Source organism: Schistocerca piceifrons, chromosome 3, assembly GCF_021461385.2.
Source record: "Schistocerca piceifrons isolate TAMUIC-IGC-003096 chromosome 3, iqSchPice1.1, whole genome shotgun sequence".
In the NCBI taxonomy this organism is placed as follows: domain Eukaryota; kingdom Metazoa; phylum Arthropoda; class Insecta; order Orthoptera; family Acrididae; genus Schistocerca; species Schistocerca piceifrons.
The window spans coordinates 395,574,357-395,597,478 of NC_060140.1; the positions used below are offsets into that span (position 1 = coordinate 395,574,357).

General features: G+C 40.7%; 1 protein-coding gene across 2 annotated transcripts in view; it reads left to right on the forward strand.

The window, feature by feature from the left end:
• Positions 1 to 23,122, forward strand: part of LOC124789701 (abasic site processing protein HMCES-like) — a 101,315-nt gene that overhangs the window by 4,134 nt on the left and 74,059 nt on the right. For both annotated transcript variants that reach the window (XM_047257152.1, XM_047257153.1), the window contains exons 3-6: positions 6,964 to 7,158; positions 18,209 to 18,322; positions 20,058 to 20,165; positions 22,012 to 22,157. In XM_047257152.1, coding sequence (XP_047113108.1) covers positions 6,964 to 7,158; positions 18,209 to 18,322; positions 20,058 to 20,165; positions 22,012 to 22,157 — 563 coding nt within the window. The remainder of the gene's footprint in view (positions 1 to 6,963; positions 7,159 to 18,208; positions 18,323 to 20,057; positions 20,166 to 22,011; positions 22,158 to 23,122) is intronic.

Here is a 23,122-nt window from a genome sequence, read left to right on the forward strand (position 1 = left end):
GAGAGCCATACTCACCTCGGTTTTTAGTCTTTAGCTGAACCGATGGGGACTCTTTTCTACTGACGAAGCCTCAATTTTTCGTTGAGCACCTTGAGGAGAAGTGACGGTGCTGTCCAGGATGCGAAACGGCGCAGCCTTGATTCAGACAGCATCCCCAGCCCAATCCCGAGCGTTACTCACCTGTGACAAGCTGGATGGTATTCCTGTTTGTCACTCCCCATAAAAGCCTCAACATGGTCCAGGGGATTATTTTCCATTGTGACCTCCTCTTGCAGTCTGGCGACGACCTCCACGCCAACTTAGAATGATGGGGGTGTTCATTTTATCCAGCGAGTTTACAGGGGACCCAAAGACAACAGGGTTGCTACCGGTGCCTTCATCTTGGCCTTTGAGGGTGATTCATTGCCTGAAAAGCTCAAGGTGATGGCTTACCGCTGTGACATTAAACCATACATCCCTCCCCCTATGCGGTGCTTTAAGCGCTGGAAGTTTGGGCAAGTCTTCCCGCTGCACTTCCAGTGCCACATGTCGAGACTGCAGACGTCAACTGCACCCAGATATTCCATGTGTGCCACCTCCCATTTGTACCAACTGTGGAGAGCACCACTCCCCCTGCTCGCCAGACTGCCTAGTACTCCAAAAGGAGCTGAAAATTATGGAGTGCAAGACATTAGACCAGTTGACTTCCACAGACGCTAAACCTAAATTTGAAATATTACCCCCATGTGGTTGACATTGACATACGCTGCAGCTACATCACCATCACCGTCCCAAGTGCTAGTGCTTCCTCACTCTGTGCCACGAACAGTGGGCCCTCCGGGCCACCAGAATACATCCGCTCCCTTGGTGGTAAGAGGCAAATCTTCCTCTGTTGCTCCCAAAGCACCTACTCCGGGAGCAAGGCCCCCCGCCCCCCCTCAGTCCTCCTGCTCCTCTTGTGCGGAAGGTGCCCCTTGGGCCCCTCTCTTCCAAGGTCTCCACTAATGCCAGGACTGACACTCACCAGTGGCTCAAGGAGCCAAAAGCTGCACAACAAAGAGCTTCACGGTCTTCCTTCGTGTCTGAAGCTGCTTTGGAGAAATCTTCCCAGCAAGCAAACTAAGAAGAAGACTGCTAAGGAACAGGACGCTCTGGTGGCTCCAACACCACCACTCCCTATCAGTTCTGCATCTGAGGATGCAGTCGAGATCTCAGTGTCCCCTGCGGACCTGGATCTCACTGATGCCTCATCCACCATAGAAATGGCTACAAATACTCAGTTGGAAGCAGTAGGTGACACTGAGGCATAACCTGCCTCCTTGCGCGCTTCATGCCTTCCCAGCCTCAAGATACGTCATCCTCCGGTGGAATTGCAGTGGTTTTTTCCACCACCTGGCTGAGCTACAGCAACTGTTAAGCTTTACACCTGCTTTCTGCATTGCCCTCCAGAAAACTGGTTCCCGGCAATGTGGACCCCTGCCCTCCATGGCTATAAGAGATATTACAGGAACCGTAACAACTATAATAGCGTGTCAGGTGGAGCTTGCGTCTATGTCCTGAACTCGGTGTGCAGTGAACCTGTGCACCTTCAAATCCCTCTTGAAGCTGTGACTGTCAGGGTAAGGATGATGCAGGAAATAACTATCTGCAACATATATTGTCCTCCAGATGGTGCAGTACCCCTGAATGCATTGGCTGCACTGATTGATTAGCTCCCTAAACCTTTCCTACTTTTGGCAGATTTTTACACTAATAGCCCCTTTTGGGGCAGAGATGTCGAAACTTTACGGTCTCAGTTCAACCTCTGCCTCTTAAATAATGGGGCCGCCACACATTTCAGTGTGGCACATGGCATATATTCAGCCATTGGTCTCTCGGTTTGCAGACCTGGCCTTCTCCCATCTATCCACTGGAAAGCACATGACGACCTGTGTGGTAGTGATCACTTGCCCCATCTTCCTGTCACTGCCCCGGCGTCAGGACCATGGATGGTTGCCCAGATGAGCTTGGTTGAGCAGGTAACTAAAACAATCGTTTCTGCAGCGGATAACACAGGCCCTTGTTCTTTAGTGTGCCCCCAGTGAAAGACAGTCCCTTGGTGGTCGCCGGAAGACATTGAGGCAGTTAAGGAGTGTCAGCGAGCTCTGCAGCGGCATAAGCAGCACCCTTCCCAGGGGCACCTCATAGCCTTTAAACAGCTCCTTGCCTGCGTTCGCCATCTTATCAAAAGGCAGAAACAGGAGTGTCGGGAGAGGTATGTCTCGACCATTGGATGCCATACGTCACCTTCCCAGTTCTTGGCAAAAATCAAATGAGGTTTTGGGTACCAGACCCCAACAGGTGTCCCCGGTGTTAACATAAATGGTGTGTTATCTACCGATACAAACGCGATTGCTGAGCACTATGCTCACGCCTCTGCATCGGAGAATTACTCCCCAGTCTTTTGCCCTCTCAAATGGTAGTTGGAAGCAAAAGTCCTCTTGTTCACTGCATGCCACAGTGAACCCTATAACGCCCCATTTACAGAGTGGGAGCTCCTCAGTGCCATTGCACATTGCCCTGATACAGCTCCTGGGCCCAATTGGATCCACAGTCAGATGATAAAACATCTCTCGTCTGACTACAAGCGACATCTCCTCATGATCTTCAACTGGATCTGATGCCATGGCGTCTTTCCTTCGCACTGGCGGGAGAGCACCATCATACCAGTGCTCAAACTCAGCAAAAACCCGCTTGATGTAGATAGCTGTAAGCCCATCAGCCTCACAAACATTCTTTGTAAGCTGCTGGAATGTATGGTGTGTCGGCGGTTGGGTTGGGTCCTGGAGTGACGTGGCCTACTGGCTCTGTGCCAGGGGGGGCTTCCGCCTGGGTTGCTCTACCACTGATAATCTTGCAACCCTTGAGTCTGCCATCGGAAAGCGTTATCCAGGTGCCAAAGCCTTGTTGCCGTCTTTTTTGATTCACGAAAATTTGTATGACACCACCTGGCGACATTGTATCCTTGCCACATAATACAAGTGGGGTATCTGAGGCCCGCTCCCAATTTTTATCCAGAATTACCTGTCGCTTCGTACTTTCCATGTCCAAGTTGGTGCCTCCCATAATTCCCGCCCATATCCAGGAGAATGGTCTCCCGCAAGGCTCTGTATTGAGTGTATCTCTATTTTTAGTGGCCATTAAAGGTCTAGCAGCAGCTGTAGGACCGTTTGTTTCACCCTCTCTGTATGCAGATGACTTCTGCATTTCGTACTGCTCCACCACTACTGGTGTTGCTGAGCGGCACCTACAGGGAACCATCCACAAGGCACAGTCATGGGCCCTAGCACATGGCTTTCAGTTTTCGGCCACAAAGTGGTGTGTTACGCACTTCTGTTGGCATCATATCGTTCATCCGGAACCAGAACTTTACCTTACTGACGATCCTCTCATGGTGGTGGAGACATATCGATTTTTAGGACTGGTTTTTGACACCCAGTTGACTTGGCTTCCTCACCTTCGTCAGCTTAAGCAGAAGTGCTGGCAGCACTTCAATGCCCTCCACTGCCTGAGCAACACCAATTGAGGTGCTGATCGCTCTATGCTGCTGCAGCAATACAGAGCCCTCGTTCAATCCTGCTTTGACTATGGGAGTCTGGTTTATGGTTCGGCGGCGCCCTCAGTGGTATACAACTGCTCGCAAGTTATGTTGCACAAGTTTGTAGTTCTCCTGTTCACCCAAATTACAGTCTCCTTTTCCCACCCAAGGCGGTTCATCACCTGCATCGGCGGCCCAGGTCAGGGCTTTCCAGTTGCAGTTCGCATCCGATCCCGTATATCTGAACTGGAGTCCTTGCCGTTACCACCTATACTCAAGGTCCAATCATGTACACCTCCATGGTATACACCTAGGCCACGGCTTCGCCTGGACCTTTCACATGGCCCAAAGGACTCAGTTCACCCTGTGGCTCTCTGCTGTCACCTCATCTCGATTCTTGACATGTACCGAGGCCATGAAGTGATTTACACCGACGGCTCAATGGCTGAAGGTAGTGTCGGCTTCGTGTATGTCCATGTAGGACATATTGAACAGCATTCCTTGCCTGATGGTGGTAGTGTTTTCACTGCAGAGCTGGTGGCTATATCTTGTGCTCCTGAGAACATCCGTTCATGCCCTGGAGAGTCATTTCTTCGGTGTACTGACTCCTTGAGCAGCCTACAGGCTATCGACCAGTGCTACCCTCGTCATTCTTTGGTAGCGACCATCCGGGAGTCCATCTATGTCCTGGAATGGTCGGGTCATTCAGTGGTGTTTGTGTGGACCCCAGGACACGTCGGAGTCCCAAGCAACGAACTTGCTGACAGGCTGGCCAAAGAGGGTACACAGAAACCGCTTGTGGAGATCGGCATTCCAATAACTGGCCTGTGTTCGTTTTTACATTGCCAGATTTTTCGGCTTTGGGAGATGGAATGGCATAGTCACAGTATGAACAACAAACTGCATGCCATTAAGGAGACTGAATGTGTGGCAGTCCTCCATGTGGACCTCTCACTGGAATTCTGTGGTTCTCTGCCAGCTCCGCATTGCCCACACTTGGGCGACCCACGGCTACCTCCTGCACTGTAAAGACCTGTCTCAGTGTCGATGCAGTGCCCGGTTGACAGTGGTCCATATTCTGGTGCACTGCCCTGCAATGAAATCTTCGGTTAACGGACTCATTGCCACTAATTTTAACTGACAACACTTCATCGGCTGATGTAGTTTTACATTTTATTTGTGAGGGTGGGTTTTATCATTTGATCTAAATTTTAGCGCATGTCCTTTGTCACTCTGTGTCCTCCACCCTAGTGCTTTTAGGGTAGAGGTTTTAATGTGTCGCAGAATGGCTGGCTTCTCCTTTTTATTCTCATGGTCAACCAGCCATGGTAATCTGTTTTGTCATTTTAATCTCTTTAACCTGTTTCTTGAATTTTTGTGGTTTTCTTCTCCCCTTTTTTCCACTAAAGTGTTTGTTGCCCTTCCGTCGTTCTTGTGATTTTTTTCCTTTCTCTCCATTTTGTCGTCAGTCTTGCTTGTTTCATTCTCAGCCTCGTGGCATTGTTTTATTCAGAACATGGGACCGATGACCTAGCTGTTTGGTCCCCCCCCCCCCCCCTCCTTTTAAACCAACCAACCCAGTTTGTTGTGTTTGTGTGGACCCCGGGACACATCGGAATCCCAGCCAACGAACTTGCTGACAGGCTGGCCAAACAGGATATGTGGAAACCGCTCCTGGAGATGGGCATCTCTGAAACTAACCTGCGTTCTGTCTTAGGCCGCAAGGTTTTTCGGCTTTGGGAGACGGAGTGGCATAACATTATACACAACAAACTGTGTGTCATTAAGGAGACTGTGATTGTGTGGAAGTCTTCCCTGTGGACTTCACGCATTGTAAGAATGCCTGGCAATGAAATGTAGCAATTGCCATTCCCACAATTTGATAGTTAGTGAGTGGCTTCATTGAGATGCAGTATGTCCAGAGAATTTATACACTATTGTTATCTCTGAAGTGATGTCATTATGAAGGCAAGAGATTGTTTACTCTCTGTTAGCAGGATTTCTCATAGGGGCAAGTAATTTTTCGTACCATGTGTTCGTTTGGCATTTACTCATGTTGTTCAGTGAACCACTTAAAGCTCTGAGATACATATTACTTTTCATTATTAATAATATCTGAAACATTTAGATCAATATTGTCTGAAAAATGAAAGGAAGAAAGGAGAAATCATGTTGCCCAGTTAACCCTTGAACATAGCAATTGTATTAGGTATAGATTTACTGCATTGGCTCTCTATTTCCAGTTCTCTGTCAAATGCTAATGTTGTTTTTCCTGTAATTCACAACAGTACGACACATGTTACAGTAGTTTCATAAAATAAGTTTTAGCTGCCATTACAATTTTTCAAACTATTGGGGTTACATGAAACACAAGATGTATTTACAAACAGTTTAAATGCAAAGTACAGTCTTCATGTCTTTTCATGACTGTAAGGTTCAGACAGAAATAATGAAATCCAGTACTTCATGTTTGAAGTAAAGCACTTGTAATAAAAACTCTAACTCTTGTAACAGATTTAGCATACTCTCATGTACTTAAAAAAGTTTTTGACAGGGAGGCTCATTTCTGGCTGTTGGATTTAGCTTGTACCTGGATGTGTATAAAGTAAACAGTAACCTTGTCGAATAGAAATTGTAGCATGCTTGTAATGCAGATGGTATCCCTTACCTTCCTCTGACTTTTGAACTGACCCACGTAGCTAGTTATACGGAGGATCCACAGTTTAATGTGAACTCCAAACCATGATGCAACTTGTCATTTTTCTTGTAAATAAGGCATTCCAACCACTACCCACTCCAGAACCTTCCCGGCTTTGATTCTCGGCCAGGTTTGGGATTTTTTATGCCTGGGGATTGGGTGTTTGTGTTGTCATCATCATCATTTGTGACAGTGGCTAGATTGGACTGTGTAAAAATTCCGACTTTGTACGGACGCTGATGACTGCGCCATTGAGCGCCCCACAAACCAATCATCATCATCAGCAGCAGCAGCAGCATCATCCAGAACCTTTATGTATTATTTAACTGATATCTAGTTGTATTGCTTATAGAATAGTTTCGAGAATGTGGTAGTGACAGGTTGAGGCTGTAATGGTGGTTCATGAGTCATGGTTGGATAGCTCAGTCAAAATAGCATTTGCCTGAGAAAGGCAAATGCTTTAGTCCCAGTCTGATCACTCAGTTTTAATCTGGCAGGACGTTTCTGATAGTTGGGTAGTTTGTGAGTTCTTCTGCCATCACCATTTATGCAGGAATGATTTTACGGTACTTAAAGTTAACAATTTTATTAAGTAGTTCCAGTATTGCCTCTCCAGCTGTCCATAGAAATGCGTAGTCCATTTCTACAGAGACAAATGATTTTTTGCCCCTAATGAATTAATTCACTTTGGTCTGTCTGTTCTTTTCAGGGTGACTACAGAACACATGGTCTGACAACTCATAACATCCGTGATGATAATCTCTTCCTATCAAAATTGTACCTCCCAGTCTTCAAACAGAGTAATCGTTGTGTAGTTCTTTGTGATGGTTTTTATGAATGGAAGAAAGAGGAGGGTGGCCGTGGTAAACAGCCATATTTTATCTACATGCCACAGTCACTTGGGGTTTGTATCTCACTTATAGTAGTTGCTAATAAATGGTTGATGTGTGAATCAGAATATTTTAAAGTTTGTGAAAATGATTTCATGTAAGTGTAATTTTGAAGCAACAAGAGCTGCATTCAAAAACGGGCTGAATAGAGATTTTTCCAGTTTTTTTAAAAAATTTACATGTAATGCCTTAAATGAAGTGGAAATTAGAATTTTAGTATAATAATTTGAAAAGCAGGAATTTCATCTGCAAACTTTCACAGTTGATAAGAAAGTTGCATGAAAGAAGCATCCTGCAGTGTTCCAAATGTAGATTTGTGCGTCTATTGATATGAAGGTAAACATGGTAAATGAAATGTGAAAAAGTAAATTAACATTTGATTGCAAAAATCAACTTCTTGTAAGGATATAAATGGATTTATGTGCAGAACTGGAGTGACACAGGGATTTCATTGGTGATTACTATTTTTCTGGTACTGCATCACACATTTCCAGGTGTAAAACACAGTCACACTTATAAGGTAAGGTATCTTGAAGACTCCTGAACAAAATTAGTCAATTATTATGGACACTGAAATGTTTCCCGGCACCATTGTGGAATGAGAAGTATTACACAAGGTGGCTAGTACTGAACATACATGATGTTTCTTTGCCAGAGACATACTGTTGCGTTCTGCCCACTCGTACAATATAGGGTGCTTAGGTAACCTGCTTTTTTGGATTGCTAGACAACAATTCAAGCAAATTGTATTAATGGTGTTTACTACAGTAAGATTGTGGTGTCGCCGCCAGACACCACACTTGCTAGGTGGTAGCCTTTAAATCGTCCGCGGTCCGTTAGTATACGTCGGACCCGCGTATCGCCACTATCAGTGATTGCAGACCGAGCGCCGCCACACGGCAGGTCTAGAGAGACTTCCTAGCACTCGCCCCAGTGGTACAACCAACTTTGCTAGCGATGGTTCACTGACAAAATACGCTCTCATTTGCCGAGACGATAGTTAGCATAGCCTTCAGCTACGTCATTTGCTACGACCTAGCAAGGCGCCAGTACCAGTTACTATTGATACTGTAATCATACCTCACGCCAGCCTGCGTGAGCTAAAACGCGTGCCTTTCAGCTTCCTCTAGTAAATCGGTGTTGGCTCTCCTGCCAACCCACAACAAAGATAAATTACAATACTTAACTTTGCATATTCACAGGTGTGTTGCAAGCAAATGGTGACATGCAAATAATCGGTGTCCTTCAGGATATACAATTCCAATGCAAGCAAAACAACACAGTTCATAAGTCACTGCTGTGGCATTCAGAGGATGGCTCTTCTTCAACTCGGGCAGCAGCTAGGCAACGCGGCGCTTATATTCTCTTCAGGTAGAGGTTGCTCCTGTCTTTGTGTCGTCCAGGAGAGGGGTCCGTCAGCATACTATTGGCTGACAGTCTCACTGCCTCTCTGCTCTTCTGTTCTTGATCATTATGCCAGCACTTGACGTTAAGCTGGAACACACACGGTGTTAGATACCTTTGTACAGCTGTATAGGGTGTACAACAGTTCACCATACTGTAAAATAGGCTGCTCAGTGTGCCTAGTGGTAGTGCCTCCTATTGCTGAACAAGTACCCTATGGAGATAATCATTGTTCGGCTGTGGAAGTGTTAGTGGTGCATTTATTTGGTCTATAATGTTCCATACTTCTGCATTCATATTCAGACTCTCAATGTCTTTATGTGAAGAAGGAAGGGGAGGAAAAAGAAAAAAACTGCAGGCCAGGCATATGCCATAGAAAATTGTCTGCTATTAACATGATGCCACCCCAGTTACCATGGCACTGTTGTATCAGTCCCTCGCCATAATATGGCATGGTTGTAATGTGTCCCAGTGACATAGCAGATCAACGTACTCTAAGACCTTCTCTCAAGGGTAAGCTGTGACTCATCTGTGAACAGGACACTACCCAACTTTTTGTAGATCTTGTCATGGTGATTTGAGCCGTGCTGTGCCTGTTTGAGATAAATGCTTCTGCTGGATGGTCAAGCACACAGAGCAACCTCATGAAGACCACAAGATTTCTAACTATGACAGATACTGTGATGGTTGTAGGGTTTCGGGCTAGCAAGGTTATGTTGCTGACACTGGATTGTAGTACTTGCTTGATTTCCCTATTGAATGTTTGGCCCCTCTTAACTTCTGCACAGTTATGGAACAATATTGCATGTGGCATTCAACTTCCATATCGTCTCATGTTACTTATATCCTTGCAGAACTAGCACTCCTGGAAAACAGGATATTGTGGTGACATGGCTGAGCCACAGCCTGGGGGATGTTTCCAGAATGAGTGCTAGTCCTGCAAAGTTCGCAGAAGAGCTTCTGTGAAGTTTGGTAGGTAGGAGGCAAGGTACTGGCAGAATTGAAACTGTGTGGGTGGGTCGTGGACTGTGCATGGATATCTCAGATGATAGAGCACTTGCCCGCGAAAGGCAAAGGTCCCGAGTTCGAGTCTCGGCCCGGCACACAGTTTTAATCTTCCAGGAAGTTTCAGTTCTATTATTCATACATTTTCATTATAGATTGTGTCACTGAGTGCTTTGAACAGCTGTTGGAAAACTTGACAGACAACTAATTTGCAAGATCATTTCATAGTGAATGGATCCAGAAACCATTTAATCTACATGAGGCAAATACAGTGTGTTGATAAATATCTTGTGCATGCTGTAAGATATATTCATAAGAACATTTGCATTACATATATTATAATAGTGATACCAGAACAAATTTATGTTCTCACTATCTCTGATGCAAATATTTATATGAAAGATGAATGGTTTGTAAATGGAGTTATTATCAAGTTTGATGTTGGAGCTTATAAATGGATGATTGTCGAGAAAAAATATGTGATAGAGTAAGTTTGTTGAAAGTATTATTAGTGTATACATGAGGATGTATATTTTTAGTAACTTTTTCTTAAAAATTATTATGTATGATCAGTGTATGGTTACGTAAAGGGTAAATTGTTTGTTAATTATACAAGCTGTGCCCTCTGTATATATGTGGAAATAACTTTGTAGACATTGCCTGCACATATCTAAAAATGGGTTGACATCAGTGCACCAGGTGCAGATTGGGAAAGTCATGCTGTCAAAACTGGTTCCAAAGACAAAGAAAGGTTTGTCACATTATTCTGAATGTCTTGTCAAAAAATTACTTTTAGCAAACAACCAAGTCTTAGATCTAGCAACAAACAGATCTGAACTTGTCAAATCAATTAATACAGAGGAAGACATCAGTGATCCTAAGGCTGTGGTAGCAGCTATGACTGAGTTTTACAAGGAATGTTATGAAAGGTAGGAACATACTTTTGCATAGCAGGAGTGACAGGAAACAAATTGCAGAGTATCTGAGTACTCAGCAACAAATATTCAGTGAGGGCAAAGATGTGGAGCACAAATGGAAAAAAATCGAAAACACCATTCAATATGCCTGGGACAAGTATGTTCCAAGCAAGTTCTTAAAGTATGGGAAAGACCCACTGTACTTTTCTAACTGGGTTAGAAAACTGCTGCATAAACAAAATGAGCTTCATCTCAGATTCAAGAGAAGTCAAAGCTTAGCTGTCAAACAAAAGCTGAAAGGAAGCGAAACTGAGCATAAGGGGAGCAATGAGAGAAGTGTTCAAAGACTTTGAAAGTAAAATTTTGTCAACCAATCTCAGTAAGAATCGTAAGAGGCTTTTGTCGTACATAATATCAGTAAGCAGTTTGAAATCATCTGTTCATTCATTCAGGGCACATATTGGCCCAAAATGGAGGATAACAGAGAGAGAGCTGAAATAATGAATTCAATCTTCTGAAATTGTTTCACTACAGAAAATCTTAATACAGTCCCTCTTTTCAACCATCATATGAATGTCGAAAGGGCAGGTATTGAGATAATTGATCACAGAAAGAAAGCAACTACTGTAACTTGGTACTGGGAAGTAGATGAGAACTAGATGAGATATCTAAAAGATTCTACAAAGATTATTTGTAAGAATTTGCTACCTTGCTAGCAGCAGTTTTACCAGAAATTTGTGGAATAGTGAATGGTACCTAGCGATTGGAAACAAGTCTGTTTCAAGGAGGGCTGTAGGACAGATCCACACAATTACAGACCTATATTGTTGGTGTCAATCTGTTGTAAATTATGGATCATGTTTTGTGCTTAAGAATTATGTTTTTTCTGGAGAATGAAAAGCTCCTCTACAAAAGTCAGCATGGAATCTGCAAATGGAGATCTTGCAAAACTCGGCTCGCTATATTTCGACCCATGATTTATAGTGCTGTAGGCAATGACACTCAGGTTGATGCCACATTCCTTGACTTCAGGAAGGCATTAGACACCATCCCACAATGCAGTTTAGTGAAAAAAAATATAAGCTTATTGACTCAAGAATTCCTTGCAGGTAGAATTCAACACCTCACTCTTAATGGATCAAAACTGACAGATGTAAAGGTAATTTCCAGAGTAATCGAAGGATGTGTGATAAGACCATTACTGTTTACAATGTATATTGATTTAGTAGAAAGTGTCAGATGCTTTATCAGACTGTTTGCAGATGATGTCATTGTCTGTAACATAGTAGCAATGCTGAAAGACATTATCCATTTGCAGAATGACTGTTTGACCCTAAAAGTAAAGAAATGTAACGTATTGTGCATAGGTATGAAAATAAAGCATCCAGAGCAATCCGACCACATAAAACAAACTGTAGCAAAAGCAGGTGCCAGACTGAGGTTCATAGGTAGGTAACGTACAGGTCATCCATGGAGGAAGTGGCTTATAAGGCATTGTCCAGTGGTTCTTGAGTATAGTCCATCAATATGGGATCTTACCAGGTAGGATTGACAGGAGAGAGAGAGAGAGAGAGAGAAGATTCAACAAAGTGTTTTGGTATTTTTTGTATCATTGTCCAGTTGTTCACTAAATGCTTTAAACCACCCTGGGATATCTGAATTCAGTATTTTCATTGCAACTGGCATGCAGTGTCTACAGTAACATGTATCTAATTGATCTCAATTTAAAATTGTAACAAGGCTAGGTGCACTGCTGTGCTACACCCACAAACTCTGGTTTCAAAATCAGTTTAGTTTACCCTACAACACACCCCAACACACGCAAAAAACTTTTGGAAACCAGTAAATGGGTTGTACACAGCTCACACAGACTCTCGTTATGCATAGGCATCAACAGGAAGCTAGATCGGTGTGTAGGGAGCCGCGTCACAGACTATGAATGCGCCTTTGGTACTGCCACCATTATCGATCGACATGCCGCAGCTGTGATCCATGACTGCTGATTGAAGTCCTCGGTAGACATGGTTGAAATCTTCAGATTTGTGTACTAACTACTCTCTTTGCCTTTGTAATTTTAGTCAAAGGATTTAATAACGATTCATCGACTGCCCATACTTCTTCAGAATTCATGATTTGCAGTACTAGCAGTTGATTTGGCGCTGCACTGTAGTGTAGTATGAGCTGTTGACCTACATTACCGTTGACAACAGATATCAACACCCACAAAGCTACATACTTTGTGTTAATCAATTATGTTTAAAATTTCAAATTTGTGTTCACTATTCTTGTTGTTCTTCATAAATTTTATTTACTCCCAGCCGTATTTTTTCTGTGGCCCTGGTTCTTTACGATGATATTGAATGGCTAAGTAAAGTATGATCAGGAGCTATGACTTCAGGATATTTAATCTTGCTCACCCTACTCTTTCAGCACATTCACTAACCTCTTCTGATTGAATTTCTGTTCTAGATGTGTTGCATTTACTGCTGGAGGTTAAGAGTACAGATCCAACACTCAACTCTCAAAATAAATACGAGCCTTCTCACCTAGTACATCTCATGTTGTACTCTTGTTTATAGTAACTGAGTGTTACAAAGTTGTTACATCATGTGGAATGTCGCAAAAACATTGATCAAAGACCAAAAACATTCTGTCCTAAGTAACAGATTTCAATTTAATGTATGTACATCACAAGTTCTTGTCCTTGTGACATCATAAGCATTGTCATGGCCACTCTTCCTCTATGGTGTACACCATATCTTCAAGGTAGGCACCGATGATGCAGAATAAACTGCCTGACCAGCAGGTAACTTGAATGTGATATGATTGTCCATCTTTATCCCGGCTTGAAGATAAGCTGCATCCATCAATCTCATGATACATATGCATAAATAAAACATACATCCAAGTTGTAGATTATCTTATACATTACGAAAATAAACTTTTTACCGTGGCAATCATCATTTGTTGGTTCAAAAAATACTTGTTCAATACATCACTTCATCAAAGCGATATGTTAAACTACGTGCACTAGCATAGCATACAATTTTACCTTCAGTAAACCTAGTTCCACACTTTTTTCACTTTCAATTTATTGTTATTTTCATAGCCATGTGTTGTGCAGTCTGAGAGTGAAGTTTGTCTATGAGATGGTAAAATGAAATTATCGTCTTTTCTTGTCATACAATTATTGAAAATGGTTTTCTGTAAATAATTCTGGAATGCCGTGGATAAACAGTTCATAAATGTAAATACAAGGAATAGTTAAAATTTTTAGATCCCTGAATAAAGGTCGGGGTGAATCTCAGGACTTATATTACAAATTTATTAATAATATATAAAAACAAAGATGAGGTGACTTACCGAACAAAAGCGCTGGCAGGTCGATAGACACACAAACAAACACAAACATACACACAAAATTCAAGCTTTCGCAACAAACTGTTGCCTCATCAGGAAAGAGGGAAGGAGAGGGGAAGACGAAAGGAAGTGGGTTTTAAGGGAGAGGGTAAGGAGTCATTCCAATCCCGGGAGCGGAAAGACTTACCTTAGGGGGAAAAAAGGACAGGTATACACTCGCACACACGCACATATCCATCCACACATACAGACACAAGCAGACATATTAAATTTTTGAAGTAATAATATCCTATTTACGCAACTTGCATTCCCCAAAAGGATTTTTCCATGTCTTACTATGGATTCAAAACAGCTATGTACACAACTTTCTTAGTGTCAGTTGTGTAGGACAATATTGTCATTGTGAATGCAAGACTATTTTGCTAGGTTGCCAAGTAGTTCATATGAGAAGACCAGGATAATTTTTTTCTAGAAATACCAGGAATTTGCCAGAGTCTGCTTCCATAAGTTCCTGATTTTTATGGGTTATCCAGAAATTACTTAAATTGGATTGCTTGGTTTTAAATTGTTAGTTTGTTTTTTCATGTTTAATTTTAATCCACTTATCTCAAACCACTATTCCAAACTATTTAGGGTGTCAGTGACTCTTTGGGGAATAAGTTGCGCAGTCTTATTTTCAGTGAGTACAGATTTGTTGCCGACAAATAAAACTGAGTGTCATGTTATATTTAGAGATAGATTGTTTGCGTACACTGAGGTTAGAAAAGTTATGGGATAGCGATTTGCACATACACAGATGGTGGTATGTAAAAGGGCAGTGGATTGGCAGAACTGTCATTTGTACACAGGTGTGTCGTGTGTCATGTGAAAAGGTTCCCTACAAGATCATGGCTGCATGATTGGAATTAACAGACTTTGAACACTGAATATTAGTTGGAGCTGTACACATGAGATGTCCCATTTCAGAAATTGTTAGACTTCAATAGTCTGAGATTCACAGTGTCAAGAGTGAGTGGATGTGTTGAGAATACCGAATTTCAGACATTACCTCTCACCACAGATGACGCAGTGGCCAATGGCCTTCACTTAACGACCATGAGCACTGGCATTTGTGTAGCATTGTCAGTGCTATCAGACAAGCGACACATATGAAATAATCACAGAAACCAATGTGGCACTTATGATGAACATATCTGTTAGGACAGTGTGGCAAAATTTGGCATTAATGGGCTATGGCAGCAGACGACAGATGTGAGTGCCTTTGCTAACAGCATGACATCACCTGCGATGCATCTCCTGGGCTCGTGATCATATCGGTTGGACCAGTCTACTGGAAACCTTGGCCAGGTCGGATGAGTCCCGATTTTGATTGGTAAGATTTGATGATAGGGTTGGAGTGTGATGCAGACCTCAAGAAACCATGGACCCAAGTTCTCAACAAGACACTGTTCAAGCTGATGGTGGCTCCTTAATGGTGTGGGCTGCATTTACATGGAGTAGACTGGGTCCCCTGGTCTAACTGAAATGATTGTTGACTGGAAATGGTTTTGTTCAGCTACCTGGAGACCATTTGTAGCCGTTCAACACTGGAATTTCTGTGCGCCATGTCACCAGGCCACCATTGTTTGCAATGCGCCTTGTCAGAACATTCTGGACAATTCAGGCAAATGATTTGGCCACGGAGATTGTCCGACACGAATCCCATTGATCATTTACAGGACATAATCGAGGGTCAGTTTGTGCACAAGATCCTGCACTAGCAACACTTTCACAATTATGGATGGCTATAGAGGCAACATGGCTCAATATTTCCTCAGGGGACTTCTGACAACTTGTGGAGTCCATGTGAAACTTTGGATCTTGATTATAAAAACTTTTTCGGATGCATTCGAGAGCATTGGGAGGAGACTTCCCAGGTGGATGTGCAGCAAGCCATTAACCCTCCTTCATGCAGCAGGACACAGTGTTTTACCACACAGGTATCTTCAGCCTGGTGTTTCAGTAGGATGATTGCCTCCAAGCTCACAGCAATTTTGTCTGATTTGCATACCGATTCTGGACTGTACAGCCTTCAAACAGAAACATTTTGATTGCCCCTTGTAAGATAAGTTTCATTTTACAGTACATGCTCATTCCTCTTCTTTTTGAAAGAATATTGTGACAACCAGGCAGTAATGATACATTTCACTATACTCTGTAATGGGACTTCTAGAGTTTGTGTGTAAAGACAAAACACACCGGTGTTGTAACTTGAGTCAACTACTTAAAATTACTGTGTGGCCCAGACTACAGACACTCTGGGTTTTTCCCTTTCCCCTTCTTTTACCAAGCAAAGCAGTGCAGTGGTAAGACACAGGACTTGTGCAGGAAGGAGCAACACAAATCCCTGTTCAGCCATCCAGACTTAGTCTATCATTGGTTTTTCCCAAATTGTGTAAGACAAATTCTGGAATGATCCCTTTGAAAAGGGCACAACCAAATTGTTTCCTTAACCTTCCCGAAACTGAAATCGTGCTCCTCCTTTAAAAACCTTACAATCAATGGAATGTTAAACACTTACCTCGCACTATTCTTTTTCTCATTTTTTTCCCCCGTGACCTTTAACTTCCAACATTAGGTTTCTCTAATGCATGGAGACTCCTGAGGATATTGGGAGGAAGTGTACCAGTGCACAGAAAACATCCAGAAGTAACACCTGAGCAGTTCGCTACCCACATCATTATTGCATCAGGAATCCCTCCAATGAGAAACTTACCAGACATACTAAACGGCAACTTTGTGAAAGAGAGACGGCATCTCCCTCGTCAGAATGTGCTTGTCACTTAACAGTTTCAGACATTGACACCAAACTGAAGCACCTCAAACATATTATGGCACAGGGATTTGATGGTATACACCCAGAACTCCTGATCCATACAAAAGGATGTGCTAAGTAATGGATAGCAGAATTATTCATCAACATCCTGTTGACCGGTCAGCTTCCATTGTAGTTCAAGGATGCAAAGAAAATCTCTATTTTGAAACAAGGCAAACCTAGCAACAAGGTAGAAAGCTATCGGTCTTCTTAGCTGCTGTTAAAAGCTTTTTGATTGGCAGATCTATAACAGAATAATCAATGCTAGCTTATAGCATATTATAGTTAATTATGTAGGCTTCAAATCAGGGTGTAGCTGCTGCGACCAAGTATTCTCTCTTTCATCCTTAATAGAGGCAGGAGACCAAATGAAGCTGAAAACATCTGTAGAATTTGTTGATCTAACTACTGCATTCAACATTGTGTGGAATGAAGGCCTTATCTATAAGCTTCCTCATATTGTACCATGTAGAAAGGTGGCCCCTCTGGGTAATAAGTAATCAGAAGTTTGCTCAAGGGTGAAAATTTTTTGAAGACCAATGTTATATGTGAAAGCTTAGCTTTTCTTGTACCTATACTGTTCATATATTAATTTAATCCATTAACTTTTTTCTATTTGTGTGACCGCACTACTAAACAGTGCCGTTGCTATTGACTGACTACATCACGTGTCCTAGGCTCTGAATCTCTGCTGTTATTGGTTGGTGAGACCACGTAACTTGAGCTATTATTGACTGACAAAAGTGCATCACAATCTTGATTTTAGTGCTTTGGAAGTTACCGTACTGTATTTATTGGAATACTTGTTTATACTTTCATAACGCGAAAATGTGCAGTGCATGTGCTGGGAAGTTCTATGCCAGTGTATAGAACCTTCACTATTCAAAGAACTGATAAGTTTTACAGCTCCAAGGGAAAGTATATTGTCACTTAACACAGAAAAAAATTTACTTTCACCAGTGTTATAGTATATTTCCATATGGAAAGAAGTGTATTTTTAACTGGGAAATCCAGGGAAAATCTGAGAAACCTTTTTTTTTTTTTTTTTGTCCGTTTGTACACCCTGTAAAAGTTCTTCTCACAGTCCCTTACTAGTTCAGAAAACTATGTCAGAATCTGCATGCACCAAGTTCTGAAACACACATTAATTCTGTAACATTTTAGTGTTAGTATATTTTTCTTTGATACTCCTTCCTTGTCTCGTTATTTCACGTTTGTGTCAGGAGGCGGTATTCTCTCTCTCTCTCTCTCTCTCTCTCTCTCTCTCTCTATCTCTCTCTATCTACATGTTTGTCATCTGTAGAAAGTAACTGTAATGTAAATATTCATTTGTCACCCTTGAGGTTCTATTTTTTATTGTCAGTAGCTCCATGTAGGTTTGAGACGTGATTATCTTTTTTGATATTATATGTTTAATTAAATTTATAATTTTAAAATTACAGCTAATGGAACAGAATGTGTTGTTCAGATTTATTTATGACAGTGGCTCTGTGGTTTTATAATACATCTCTCTATTTAATGCAGATTGATATATATGACAGGAAAACATGGAATCTTGAGTGGACTGCAGAAGGAGGCTGGAAAGGACCAAGGCTTTTGGCCCTAGCAGGACTTTACAATATCTGGGTGTCTCCTGAGGTAATAAGTGTTATGAATAATTGTCTAATGTTGGATCCTAAAATTCAGAGTGTCAATATCATTTAGTACCTTCACCTAAACAGTGGTAAATCTAGGCTGGAATAATGATTATTATTATTATTATTATTATTATGAAAAAATTGCTTCTCGCCATATAGTGGAGATGTTGAGTGACGGACAGGTACAACAAAAAGACTGCTAAGCAAATAAGTGTATGTTGATCAATTCAGAAGATGGCCTTGTAATCGAGAGCTTACTTGTGTACCAGTCTTTCTGTTGTGGCTGTCACTGCTGTGCAGTGAGTAGCACTCTGTCCTTTCAATAATGTTGTCAGTACCCTCCCTTAGATTTTTCAGTGTATTTGAAGCCTCTTGTCTGTACCATTAGAGAAGATCCATGACTGTCAAGTGGGCTTTGTGCAGCTGCTTCACTGTGTAATGTGATGTTTATTTTTCTATGCAACACCTCAGTGTTTCCACAGTTATCGGTGACTTAAGCGTTCATGCAGTACTGATGGTAGTCTTTTGCACTTCATACTTGAAACCTTGCAGCAGTGCTGCCAGCTGTCTAGGATCTTTCTCCACACAAAATATTGGTTATTTTGTTGTCTGAAATGTATTAACTGCAAAAGAATTATAGTAATGTCAGAATAAATATATTTCCATGCTAGTATTTCACTCTTCTTTTGTTACCAAAATGGGAAATAACAAGCCCTTCGTAAGTATAAGATACTTTACAAAATGTTGTTATGCGTTACTTACACCTGACCACTAACATTTAACAGACAGTCTTATTGTATAGTGACCTTTCTGATAGCATAGTGATTGTTTCTTATTTCCGTAACCACATCAGATCCGAAATATATCAGTTTTGTTTAATGCACAGGCTGTGGCAAGTCTATCCATTCTTTGTGACTGTTCATTGCATACAAGATACGCATTTGTAGGGACAGGAAAAAATCATTTTATTTAATGGCCAAAGTCAGTGTTGTTTTGGCAAATTTGGTGTGATTTTCTGTCAAATTCAGTGTTATTATTTACTAGATTTGTGTTATTTTTCCGAAATTCTTTGTAACTTTTGTCAAATTCATTGTTTTTTCCAAATTTATTTATTTATTTATTTTATTTTATTATTTTTTTTTGCCAAATTTGGTGTTACTTTGACCAAGTTTGAGGTTTTTTGCTAAATTCAATGCTATATTTTGCTACAATCAGTGATTTTTTTCCCCCCAAATTTGGTGTTATTTTCGTTGTAACATCAAAGTTTGTCAGGTGGAAAATGAAGTGTTATTTTTAAGATTATACACGAACCTCAATCTTGAAGATTTGAAGACAAAATGCAATTTTAACATTCAGTAACTGTCAGTTACAAATATTAGTAAACTGGCTTCCTCAGGTTTATGACGTTTTTATATAGCAAAGTTACAAATTTTGTGAAATCTTAAAAAAGTACCGATTTTGTGTTATTTCGTTGAAAACCAATAGTTTCTTGTTAGCGTTATTGTGAAATTTTTCTGTCCCTACGCATTGGTATTCTCACTAAAACCATCTAGAGACTGAAGTGTCAAAATTACGTACTATGTACTAGGTGGTGGAAACCTTTCTCTGTAAGCAGCAATATAATTGGGTAATATTGGCTGGTGATGAAATTTGCAAATGTTATTGTTATGCCATATTTTTTAGGAGTTCTGTTCTAAATTTTGTACTGCATTAAAAATAGTGTTTCAATCCTACAGGGTGATAAAGTATACAGTTGTTCTGTCTTCACGACCACACCAAATGATGATTTTAAATACATCCATCACAGGATCCCAGTTGTTTTGGAGAATGATGAAGCCATTGAGGTAAGCAGAAAGTATTTCCTTTTCTCTATAAATATTAACTGAAAGGGTTTCTTTACTCAGGTTTGAGCTTTCAATTATAAATTTTTGTGTAAGAAACTGTATTTTTTGTCACTCCGTATATTTTGTAACCATGACTAAATTGTAGTTGCTGAGGTGTTAGTTTGATGGTATAACAGGTACTCTTTAGATGATTGATAGTGTCAGAACTTGAATGCATCTTAACTACTTGTGTTTTAGTGGGAAAACTCATTGACACCATGATCAAATTGTAGTTGCTAAAGTGTCAAATAAAATTTTGGCCCTAATGTGACAAAGTTATGTATCAGATGCTGCATAATCATTATTGTGCCAAGCTAGACGATAATGAAAAAGGTCGAAATTCTAAATTTTGTCTTCAGAAACTGCTCATCAAAGCATTTCCTGCTAGAGACTATTACACAGATGTGATAACACACATTCATTCATATAAGCAAGCACCCATCATGCACACAGGGCTGGTCAGAGTCAGAGGTGCTGGTGGTAGTGGCCTCGTGTGCTTGCATGTGTGGATGAGTGTGTGTGTTTTGTTTGCTGAAGAACGATTTGACCAAAAGATACAATGTGTAAGATACTTTTCATTGTACCAGTCTGCAACTCAGTGGGTCATCTTTAAAGTGAGTAGCAATTTATCCTTTCCGTGTTAATGAGACATTAAACTCTTAACTGTCTTTCTTCTCTCCCCCCTCCCCCCCCCCCTCCCCATCTTCCTCCCATATAGCGTCATACAAAATTTTATTAGAAAGAAAAAACACGGAATATGTTGTCCGGGAATGTGATGTTTCTCCATAACAATGTAGTGATACTCATCTTTCTTCATAGCATAGGACTGTAAGAACATTGACAGGTTACCTCTCCTTACCATCCACATGAAGTAGTAGTAATCATTTGTCTAAATGCAATAAAGAACACCAAGGAGAGAATAAATATCGGAAGTTAATTACCATATACTTTTGTGTAATGGTCATGATAGCAGCCTATGTCTATCCTGATCCAAAGAATTGGAAAACTCTCACTGGTGGCAGTGGTGTATCGACAGTCAGTGAAATACTTTGAAAATATTTACGAAGTTTGGTGGGTGTCTCCCTTTCCATTCTCAGACTAAACACCAAAAAAAAAAAAAAAAAAAAATCATGAACCACTTCTGTTGTGTATATGAGGGCTTTTGATGCTGTGACATCCCATCTCAAAAGTGCAAATTATAAAAATGTGGCTAATTTTCTGTCAGCAGTTAGTAACTTTTCCTAAAATTTAAAGTTTCTTATAGCCAAAATTCATGCTGTGGCTATACCAGTTTCAACTTGATAATCATTTTTGATAGCCTGTGTAATAAGTTTCGTCTTAACACATCACAATATGTGTAGTGTCACTATACATGCAAGACTCCTAGATCTTGGGTTAGATGGACTTTGACAATATAAATTGCAGTTATTCCCAGCTTTAATCTTAGACATTCGCCCCAGATGGTCAGGTTTGAATTAGTCATCCAAAACAGTCAACTGGGAAAAATAAAATAAATTTCAACACTAAACATACTATCAGATGGCTTTCTGAGAACCACAGAAATATCCTAATGAATTATAATGCTTTTTTTTCCCTCCATAACTTGTCAATTCTTCCTACCCACTATTACTGAATGTGTTTGCAGACTAGTTGTGGTTGAGTTGCATCTGTTTGTGTGTATCAGTATTCATTATCTGCTATGATTTGTTTAGTGTTACTTTATTAACCCTTGTTTAAATATTTTTTGTGGTGTATCTGTTGATCATAATTTTGTGAAAAATTTACCATAAATTTTATATTTACACAGATGTGGCTCGATGTAGCGGGAAAGGCGCCAATTGATGCTGTGGCATTGTTGAAAGCCCCAAAGTTGCTTGCTTATCATCCTGTATCAAATATTGTGAATAATTCACGTAATAAAGATGATGAGTGCATGAAGCCTATTGATCCTAAGTAAGTGCAGCCGCGTATTTGTGAACTTTAATAATTTAATAAGGCTTGGATGTCCGTCTTTACAGTGAGAGTTTCTGTCTGTACAAACTTTGTTCTCTAATGTTATGTAGCATCTGAGGATTATCGGTTTTTACTTTCAAAATTATTTACTTTCATTGTCATATCACACCAAGAGTTGACTGAAACTGAATTCTCCTCACTTAGGCATAACTTCCCCTTACACAGCTTAGTTGGTAAACTTCTACTTATAAGTGGAATAATTCATGCATGAAAGTGAAGTTACTATCCATACACATTTTTTTCTGCCTTCAATGGTATATAGAGTGGGGAAATTACAGTGACTTTATAGATAACATTACAGTTGCATAAACCTCTGGGTGCATCAGAGGAATTCAATATTAAACTTCTGCTTATCTGTTATGGCAGTCTTGTTTATTTCTTAGAAAGTGTACACTGCAGTAGTGCATCTTAAAACCTGTCAAATTGTTAATGTATGCACTTGGAACTGTGTCAACATGTCTTTATTTTTGTACAGTACTGATTCTGAATGTTAATACTATGCACTAAAAAATCAGCAGCCTATTCATTATTATTTTTATTTTTTTTTTTTACTGTCCTTGGATTATTATTGTACTGATGCTTAAATAATTATTACATAGATAGGTGTTGAATGTAAATAATTAATGAGAAGATATCATAAAATAGAGCATTATAGTAGCTACTTACTGTATCAAATTCATCTGTTCATTTGTTTTTCATTTTTTAATTAAGCTGTACTTTTTGTGGTATCACGTGAGTTCCTAGAGAGTTGATCAGGTCCCATTTGCACTTTTAATCATCAGTGGAACAGATTGTCAGATAACTGTAAACTCAAAAGCCAACCAGTCATTAGTAAAAAAGGACTCTTGAGTCTAATGGAGTACCTCTTACACTATATCGATTAAACCGTAGAGCTGGCTCCACTT